This window comes from Phoenix dactylifera, chromosome 13 (genome assembly GCF_009389715.1).
Source record: "Phoenix dactylifera cultivar Barhee BC4 chromosome 13, palm_55x_up_171113_PBpolish2nd_filt_p, whole genome shotgun sequence".
Taxonomy (NCBI): Eukaryota; Viridiplantae; Streptophyta; class Magnoliopsida; order Arecales; family Arecaceae; genus Phoenix; species Phoenix dactylifera.
Genome location: NC_052404.1, coordinates 7924533 through 7934783, shown reverse-complemented (window position 1 = coordinate 7934783; position 10251 = coordinate 7924533). Strand labels below are relative to the sequence as shown.

The 10251-nt window shown below is 42.9% G+C and overlaps 1 protein-coding gene across 2 annotated transcripts; it reads left to right on the top strand.

The window, feature by feature from the left end:
* The first annotated feature begins 4781 nt into the window (after positions 1-4781).
* On the top strand, positions 4782-9510 carry LOC103709654. Of its 2 annotated transcripts, XM_039132926.1 has the most exons (7): positions 4782-4960; positions 5160-5210; positions 5644-5695; positions 6834-6892; positions 7750-7795; positions 8662-8757; positions 9110-9510. In XM_039132926.1, exons 1-6 carry the CDS (start codon positions 4895-4897, stop codon positions 8721-8723), a joined length of 336 nt encoding a protein of 111 aa, XP_038988854.1. In that variant the 5' UTR covers positions 4782-4894; the 3' UTR covers positions 8724-8757; positions 9110-9510. The 2 variants fall into 2 exon arrangements, with proteins under 2 accessions (XP_038988854.1, XP_008793330.2); XM_008795108.4 differs by lacking the exon at positions 8662-8757 and having other exon boundaries at positions 4787-4960.
* Positions 9511-10251: the final 741 nt, after the last annotated feature.

Sequence of the window (10251 nt, the reverse complement as noted above, 5' to 3'; positions counted from 1 at the left end):
AGCCTTGGCCGACCAACGAGCGGAATTTCCTGAGGCCTGACAACCCTCAGATGCCAGGCTAACCCGATGATCATCCCGGGAGCAGACTAGCCTGAAGCCCCGACCGGTCGCCTCGGCTTGCGCCAGCCTTGGCCGACCAACGAGCGGAATCTCCTGAGGCTCGGCCCTCGGATGCCAGGCTAACCCGATGATCATCCCGGGAGCAGACTAGCCTGAAGCCCCGACCGGTCGCCTCGGCTTGCGCCAGCCTTGGCCGACCAACGAGCGGAATCTCCCGAGGCTTGGCCCTCGGATGCCAGGCTAACCCGATGATCATCCCGGGAGCAAACTAGCCTGAAGCCCCGACCGGTCGCCTCGGCTTGCGCCAGCCTTGGCCGACCAACGAGCGGAATTTTCTGAGGCCTAACCCTCGGATGCCTGGCTTAGCGCCGGAAGAATTTTCTGAGGCCTAACCCTCGGATGCCTGGCTTAGCGCCGGAAGAATTTCCTGAGGCCTAACCCTCGGATGCCTGGCCTAGCGCCGGACGAATTTCCTGAGGCCTAACCCTTGGATGCCTGGCTTAGCGCCGGAAGAATTTTCTGAGGCCTAACCCTCGGATGCCTGGCCTAGCGCCGGACGAATTTCCTGAGGCCTAACCCTCGGATGCCTGGCTTAGCGCCGGAAGAATTTCCTGAGGCCTAACCCTCGGATGCCTGGCGTAGCGCCGGAAGAATTTCCTGAGGCCTAACCCTCGGATGCCTGGCCTAGCGCCGGACGAATTTCCTGAGGCCTAACCCTCGGATGCCTGGCTTAGCGCCGGAAGAATTTCCTGAGGCCTAACCCTCGGATGCCTGGCCTAGCGCCGGACGAATTTCCTGAGGCCTAACCCTCGGATGCCTGGCTTAGCGCCGGAAGGATTTCCTGAGGCCTAACCCTCGGATGCCTGGCTTAGCGCCGGAAGAATCTCCTGAGGCCTAACCCTCGGATGCCTGGCCTAGCGCCGGAAGAACTTCGAGAGTCAGGAGTCGGCGAGACGCTACCAAGAGTTGAAAAGAGGAAGGACGAAAGTGAAATGAAGAAACACTCTGTTTCTGCCGAAGGATCGCTCGCGCCCCAAAGGCGAATCGACGCCATTAAGGATGTCCGCCGAAATCCTCAGACTGCCAGGTCAGCAACAACCGCCATACGCCATAAAGAAGGCGGGGAGCTCGAAGCGCGCGCGCCTCTCCGAGGGATGGCGGCAATCTCGAAGCATCACTCCCTTCACCCGTTCCCCTTCTGGTTTCAGGCTCGGAAGTGGGGGGCTACTGTTACGGGGGAACTTAGCCACCATGCCCCATGTGACCGGCACGCGCGCCCAGGAAGACTACGGCAGCCCCTTGATCCAGCAATCCGACCCCGAGTCGGACATCTTCGGCTCCGCAGCCCGACCCCGAGTCGGACATCTCTCGACAACGACAGGCTATTCCCCAGAGGCACGCCGCGGCCCTCTGCTCCACTACTCCCTGCAACGGTCGTATCCGGCGCTGCTCCACGATCCCCTGTAACAGCCGTACAAAGCGGAGCTCCACTACGCCCTGTCATGGCCGTACCCAGCGCTGCCCCACGACGCCCTGTAACGGCCATGTCAGTGGCAGCTCCATCGTGCTACACGATGACCAACCCCCCAGAAGGACCCCCCAGCCTGGTATATATGCGGCTGGGGGGAGAAGGGGGGAGGTAGGCAAGAACTTCCAGAGCATTCTCTTACTTGCTACTATTATCTCTCCTTCTCCTCCAATCTCCTCTGACTTGATCGTCGGAGGGCCCCCACTACCCCAGTGGTGGTGCGAGGCTTGCTTGCAGGTTTTCCGGTGGAAGGTGGAGCGCAATCAACACCAACCAAGGCAACTCCAACGGAACCCCGTTCACACCGCTGTGCCAATCGTTCTCGGTTTGGACCACCAGCAACAAGTAGTATATCTCTTTATATAATATGAAAATGCAAAAGAGAATCTCAAAATTCACTTTAGATCAACAAACTTACCGAATTATCCATCTGTTGTGGTTCAAATCTGGCCCGAGGGTGACCACGCCGGTGGAGCCAAGGGAGCTACCGATGTGGAAAGGGGAAGACGGGAACCACCTCCTGCGCGACGGCCGCGAACCTGCACAAAGCCTCACTGGTTTTTCCGGTGAGGGTCCTCCGACGATCAAGTTAAAGTAGGTAAATTTGGTCCAGCCAAAGGCCCCTTAGGAATTACCTGACCAAGCTATTTATAGCCTCAGTAGGATGGCCCAGATGACGGAGGTGCTGTCATTCCCCATCATGAGGGGGTATGGCTCTGAGCCGGATGGCGTGCAGCTCAGGTAGGCTGGTGACGTGCAGCACAACCCGTTCTTAAGAACGGTAGGGCGTTGACAGCTACAACAGGGTATGACCAGAGTAGTCAAGGTGCCGTCTGACTGCTGTCGGCCGGTTATGGAGACATGACATGGCAGTGTGGTGGAGTACGGCCACGTAGGGGGGCATAGGCCCGCACGTGGATGTGGTTGTTGGCGAGGCCGAGCTTGTTAAGTAGTCGCGTCAGGCGTTTAATGAGGCCGGCTTGGTGTAGATTGGGAGTAGCTTGGTTTTCCAGGTTTCGAGGTGTACTCGAGGGAGTGCTCCGAGCTCGAGGGTCAGAGCGTATGCTATGTATTGCTGGGGTTGGCGTCCTGAACTTGGTCAGGATGGGTCAGCATTTGTCTGGAGGCACCCCGAACTTAGTCGGAGGAGTCGGCAAATGTCCGAAGTTGGTGGAGCTTTAGGTGGAGTTCCGACGACGAGCTGGCTCTGGGCCGAAGTAAAGATTTAGTTATTTATCGTTGGTGTTTACTAGGCCGAAATTTGGCGGCCTTTTAGTTGTGGGCTGGACGATCCGTTTTTCTCTCTATCACCGTCTATTTCAATTATTATATAAGCTTTTAAGTTCTTCTTTCCTTTCTTTTCTGGTAGTTCAGTTCTTTTCTTTCTTAGGCATATAAAAAAGTTTACATGTTACAAGAATTGAAGCTTGATCAGCCAGTCATGGTATTAGTTAATGCTTGACTGAATAAATATTTTGCAATCTAATAAGATAATAATGTCTATAACGATACAGAATAATTCGAACAATAATTTCTAGAATGCCGCAAGCAATGTTATCAAGATTCTAATTTGGTCGAATCTATCTATATTTGGCTAAGCCCAATATTTGAAAATTTTTAAGGGATAAAACATACAGGTCTAACTGTTGAGCTACATATGAAAAAATTAAACCTTGCTTAAAATAAGGAGAGGTTTTAGGGCGTGAGATGTTAGAAATTAAGTGGGTTGGAGACTAATGTTCAGAGGGGATGACACTATGCTCACTAAGGGTCTGTTTGGATAATCCAACAAGTTTTGGGCTGAATTTTCTGTTAGATTTATAGATTGGGAAGCTAATTTAAGCATGATCCATATCAACCCAATACCTCCCCAGCTTGAATCCTATGGAAAGGAACAAAAAAAACACAAGATTTTTATGTGTTTTCTTTTTTCTTATAGATCAATAGGCCTACATGCTGGAATTTAGACGAGGACTTTGGTAGGCCCTTAGAAGATGCTGTCTAGATGGATCAACAAGCCTAATTCTTACATGAAAATCTAAACAATCTATATTCAGGGAGATAACAAGAGCAGGTCAGTTTTCATGGAAAGCTCTGTTTTATGGATACTTGTTAGGTCACAAACTGTTCGACCTTGTGTCCCTTCTGCAAATAGATTCTCTCAATTGTGCATCCAAATATTTAAGCTCGTGCTTGGCTTTGCAAAACGAGATTGGTTTGCAAACTACAAATGAGTGTGGTGATGCAATATTACATACATTAAAATTGCTTGTGTGATGAGGGTTTGTCTAAATACATGAAATGCATAATCTTAGTGCACACAACATTGCGCCGAAGAGGATAAAGACCATGGAGAAAACTAAATTTGCACTCATCAGGCTCTTCAAGAGAAGGTAAAAGTGAAAAAAACTAATAATCAAAATCATGAGCATAGCCAGAAGGAAAGGAGGGTTCAGCCACTAGATGATATTCTGTTTCCCCCCACTTTTTTTGTCTCGACAATTAGAGTACCTTGCCATAAGGTTTTTCACAGTTGGATTGATCGACTTGCTGCATGCTTCTCTTTTGCTTTCTCGAAAGATCTCTCAATGTACTCGATTTCAGTGGTTTTTTTGAAACTCTGACTCCCCTTTTCATAGAATTCTTGCTCCAGCACTCAATGGTGATGACTAGCGTAGCGCATTGATGAACTGACTCCTTCTTGCTTCGCGAAAGCCAACTGCCCTGGTGGAGTGAGAGAAAGAAAAACTTAGTTGGAATCATACTCTATTATCCTATGATACAGATCCACACCATTATGGAAGTCGATTTGTAGAATAAGATCCAATAAACCCCAATACTTCATGGGAGCTTTTGGCTTCATGGGACCGTGCCACTTGACAGGCCAGGTCAAGGGCGACAATTTCACACCTATATTGGGCCGGCCGAATAAGGCTGCCTGATTAGGCCGTCAAAAGAAACTTGGGCGTGGGCCGGCCTGTTTGCATCCCTAACCAGCCGGCCGAATAAGGCTGCTTGATTAGGCCGTCAAAAGAAACTTGGGCGTGGTCCGGCCTGTTTTCATCCCTAACCAGCCGGGTCCGGCCTGTTTTCATCCCTAACCAGCCGATGGCCACTTATCCCACCTCCATCCCCATCGCTAATTTCTACGGCCGAGATCTGCCAATCCCTTTAAACGGCGGAGAGATCCACAGACCTCGCTTTTTCAGCCGAGGGTTTTCTTGAGGGTTTTCCACGACGCGAGAGGGCGAGAGAGAGAGAGAGAGAGAGAGGCGGTTTGAAGGACCAAGTGGGGAAGATTCGGCCATGGCGGATACGAATCACGCTTGCCCGAGATGTCCTCACTGCGCGGGGCCTCTCTCCAAGGACATGGTATCGCTTCTCTTCTCCTCCTTCGAATTCTTTATTCCAGCTTTCGACCTCGGTGATGGGGATCTCTTATGATGATTGCGGACTCTAATTTTGCTTTCCTGTGTCTCTGAAATTTTTGCAATCATTGTTATTTTGTCAATTCCGAACAGTGATTTATTGTATATGTGATTCGCTGATACTTGTTTTGAATTGATGGAAGGAAACGAGCAGTTGGACCGTGGCGCCGCTGATCCGAGATAGCTTTTGCATGGTGAATTTCCAACTTGAATTCCTCTTTTTCGATGACTTCATGACGATCTCAGATGTTTTGTTTTAGTTTCCAAACTCTTTTTTCTAACATATTTTGAGGTCACGGATTGGGCAGCTTAGTTTTCTATTTAAATTTTATTTGGGTCTTCGTGTTTCAGATCCTGCTTGGTTCAATGGTTGTTTTCACCTTTAAAGTTGCTTTTTTTTCTTCTGAATGTCTCACGCTTCATAAGCAATTTTTTAAGACAAAAATGAATAATTATGAGCTAAATTTGAGATAATGAAAGCACATTAGTTTATTTGTCTATTCGAACCTATTGTAATCGAAATTCTTTAAGTATCTTACAAACGATATTTTTTTGCTTAATTTATTGATGAGAATAGTAATCTAAAGGCCTTTCTTTTCACTCTTTTTGCATGGTCGCTGTGGTTAGATTGGTTCTGCTGTTGGAGGAACAGCAAGCGCATTCTATGGATTTAATCATGGTATGTTAATAGCCGTCCCATATCCACCTTATTGTTTTAGTGTGAAAATGTGAATTTATCGGTGTTAGTTGGCTTCAGAGTATGTTTGATTGGTTGGCTGTTTCATTTGTTTTATATTAGCCTTAATTTGACTGCTGAATATTGAATTATAATTAATTTATTTTGGGTGTAATGCAAAGGCTGTTCTTGTATGAGGGTATAGCCTTCCTTATATCTATTTAGACAATGGTGCCTCCCTTTTCTATATTTCTAATTCATACAAAGCCTTAGAAGAGATAAGTATGCCTATCAACTTCATGCTGCTTATATTGGGCTGGATTTTCTGTACTCCAATGTTCCAAGCTATTCATATTAGGTAATTATTTGGCAAAAAAAAATTCATGACAGATTTATGTAGAAGAAAGGAAAGCAAAGTATCCATATATACACAAAAACCTTATTATTGTGCTTATGCATTCATAAGTTCTTTATATGAAGGAAGACTAAATGCAGCTTATTATGAAATCTAAGTCACCTTTTAAAGCTATTGTAAAAGTTACTTATTATTTGGAGCTTGCATTGTATTCTGTGTTTGACAGTCAGTCAATAAACATTTTCTTTCAGTATGAGCTGTCGTCTCTTGCTTTTGCATCATTAGCTGGCCAGAGGTATCTATATTTGTGCTATTTATATTTTCTTTCTGGGCATCAGTAAGGAGATACAGTGTCACTAATTTCATGATACAAATAGATTTTTCCCTATTTTATGCATCTGATGCATTGGCAGCTCTTGTTGATCAGGACTTAATGTGGATGAGTCTAGGATAATGTAATGCACCATGGCAAATCTGAATTATAGCCTGTAGTTCATTATATCCATACAGTACATATATTCAACTTTTTCTGGTTCTTTGTCCTTTATATCAATTTGTCCATGTGTTATATTAATGAATATGGATCTAATGCAAGATCCTTTTGCATTCTGATTTACGTTGATTAGTTATGATTTTGAATTTCAATAAACATATGTATTTTGGAAACTCTATCTAGATTTATGCTTTGATTTTGCTTGAGGGTTTCTTATTGTATTTGGTGTATTCATTTCGTGCGAAAGTGAACTTCACTCTCAAGTGGTTATATCCTTTTTATATTTATTGCAGCTATGCCTATTGTCAGAAGGTGGGTGAAGGGGCCTATGTGGATACATTTTCTTATTGGTGTAAGTATCTCAATGCCTTGCACTTTCTTGTTATGCTTGGATGATTTTTTTTCCGCCTGCTTTTAACCATACATGACACCCCGTTCTCCCCTGATTTTTTTAATTTTGTGTTTTGTGAAGTTTATGTTTACTAGTCTTGTTCAACAATTAGGATGTCTTTATCATTATAATCACATGCATAAAAGACCATATTTACTATTATATTCATCTCCTTGAATTCTACGTAACTATTGTATGTTTTTTTTTTAACTTGAATGCCAACCTAAAACATAATTCCCTTCTAATGGGCACCTCTTTTATAGAAGTTATTCCTAAAATTTGCAGATGCTTATTTTTCCAAGTCTACCGTTACCTGGTTTTCCTCAATTTTACATTTGCATGCTTGTACTATAAATACCATTTTCCATCTTCTGATTTATTTCCTGTTCTTTGGTTGTTTCACCATTTATATCTAGATATATGGAGGGGAAAAAGATTTAACCTCATATAATTTCATCTGCTTTTTCTTGGTTTTCCTCAATTTCATATTCACATGCTTGTATGGTAAATGTCGTTTTTCATCTTCTGATTCATTTCCTGTTCTTTGGTTGTTTCACCATTTATATCTAGATATATGGAGGGGCAGAAGATTCAACCTTGTATAATTTGATTTGCATTTTTATTTTTAACTATGTGATGGCTTGGGAGGTTTATCTTTTGATGTAGTACATGTCCTTAAACTTGCACGGATGACATCAAATATATGGAAGCTGGAATGACTGACTTTCGATATTTATGATCATGGTTGCTGGATAGAGTGATATCTTGATGTGGTATAAAAGACATTAAATAGATCCTTTATGTTTTTCTCTCTGCAGGCTCCACCTGTAATTGTCTTCTCTTCGGCATGTGCTGGATTGGCAGGTTTGTTATTGCTCTAAAATTTTTATATAATAGTTGCTGCTTTTTGCCCCTGAAAGATAGTGACTTGTCAAAAAGAGAATGAATGGATTATACGACTTTAAATTCTTGCCTTGAGGAAGTTCTTGTCCATTATTCATATTTGACATGATTTCTAGAATTGTTCGCTCATTTGCATTCATTTTAAGAAAATCTATTAGGTGTTGGCAGAAGATATTTAATAGATAATAAATAAAAAAGTTTCAATTAAGTCCCAAAAAATAAATCTTATAATATTTTAAACTTATTTAATTAGAATGTTGCTTCATGATCATTTGTGGTGTCTTTGTTGCTTACCATACTGTTCATCTATTTTTCTATCTGCCTATACTTCACTGCTCATCTTTTATAGCAAAAACTTTCAGTTTTATCGCCATAATTTAAGATATATGCTGCTTCTCCGATGTTATTGCTGTTGGCACTCTGTGTTGATGAACATAAGAGCTATTATGTCTTGTGCTATATCTCCCTGATGCAAATGCTGTTGCTGTTTGTTTTTCTTCTGTGGAGTATCTTCCTTGGATCCCTCATCTCGTACTCTTTTTTATTTTCTTTTGCCTTTTAATTCATTATACCTTGTTATTATAGAAAGAAAATACCATCTTTTTATATTTTGCTGGTACTCTCTCTCTGTATCTCTCTCTCTGTCACAATCATGGTGGTTGAATGTCGTTTGTCCTGCTTCTTGGCCCTGCTGGTGGGGTTACTTCCTGCCTATTTTGAGTTAATTTCTAATACAGTGGGACTGGTTCTGTCAAGTTCTTCTTTCAACTTAGGCTTTTTGCATTCTTATTCCTCAAGCATAGTTTTAATTTCCAGTGAAATTACAGATTATTTGATTCGTTTGCTATGCTCCAAAATGACAAATAAAGGAGAGCTGCTGGCTTTATGAAGTCTTTCCATCAGAACGAGCAATGCCGATCCATGTCCGTTTTTGGCCAAATTTTCATGTCCTATGACAGTTTATTTCTGACATCCAAAGTTATTGATAATAATTATGCTTGCCTATGTTAAATGCTTGTTTCAAGTTCTGTACACATTCACATATGTTTATAGAACATAAGGGCTTTCCTTTTCCCCTTATTCTTCTGCCGTCACTTGCCAAATACTACTACATTTTTTTTTGACATTATATATAAGTTTGAAGTGTTCACATGTATAAGCTGGATCTCAGGTTTTAATAACTATCTCAATAACTGCAGTTCTTTTTATTATATACTTAGAATGCCAATGGCAAATCATTTTTAGAGATTATAATAGCATGTCATGGTTCTACAGGTGGTGCTCTACCAGCTCTCGCTCAACTGGCCTCTTCATCATATCATGCAGCCATGTCATCATCCTCCCTGGCGCATTCCTCCTCCCAGGATGATAACATGCACAAAACAAGAAACTCCTCCCCTCTGTAAACTGGTCACCGCCTTTCTTTTGCTTCCCAAATGAGTCTTGAACTTGTAAAAAAAAAGCATCCACCAATTTAGCTTTCCTTTCCTGCTCATCTTCACCAAGGATGGCTTGAAGCCTTGAACAATATCGTTCACTATAATTACCGAGGTTGCACTGGATAGTCGCATTTATGTGTATTCCATATTTGCTTCTTCCCTGAGCTCATCTCTGTAGATGATCTTGTTTTCTTGTTAAATAAATCCATTTATTTTATTACTACGAGTTTATTTAAATGATTTTTTTGGAGGTGGCTTGTTGAGGAATGGGAACTGAAACAGCTTACCGAAGTGGCTGCAATTAATTCATTACAGGGCATCCATTTGCAAACCATGTCCTGATATTAATATGGAAGAGTCCAAAGAGCCAACCTATGGTTTATCATTGTGCTTGTAATCTGTATCGCCAATGGTTGGAACATTTTTGTTGTGAGACTTGGGACATCGTACTAGTATCTATTTTAAGAATATATTTGATCAACAGCAATTAAATTGAAAAGGGGCATCCAATGGGCTTTGATTGGTTGTGCATGGCATGGTGTCATCAGAGTATGCTAATTGCTTGAGCAGAAGCAACAAACCACCTGCTGTACATTTGCAATGATGGATCAGATGCCTTCTGCATGATGCATGTGTTTTCCTATGCACATTGTTTGCTCATCCGGAAGAGGATCTCATGAGGTTTTTGCTCAGGGAGTCTATGAAGACCTCGGGTTGGATTCAGTAATACTAGGTTTGGAAGTTCTACTAGTTGACTTGGCCACCGTGGCCTTGCTGTGCCAGCCGCACTGATGCTTCTAAGATATTTGGTTCCCCCACTGTCATCAAATTAAGTCTGGATGGACTCGTGTTATTGATCATTGACCATCATTTCGGTGTCCTGAAGGTGAACTACCACTCTACTGTCATCCCTTGGATGAATCTATTCTGCAGCCTGCTTAGCTTAATTGTATTTGGTGACTTTTTTGTGTTACAATC

What these genes read in the sequence shown, in the direction of transcription:
- LOC103709654 (XM_008795108.4), top strand. Translation starts at nt 4,895, where the DNA reads ATGGCGGATACGAATCACGCTTGCCCGAGATGTCCTCACTGCGCGGGG. An exon ending in TCCGAGATAGCTTTTGCATG is followed by an intron (nt 5,211 to 5,643) that starts GTGAATTTCCAA and finishes CGCTGTGGTTAG; the next exon opens with ATTGGTTCTGCTGTTGGAGG. An exon ending in ATTCTATGGATTTAATCATG is followed by an intron (nt 5,696 to 6,833) that starts GTATGTTAATAG and finishes TATTTATTGCAG; the next exon opens with CTATGCCTATTGTCAGAAGG.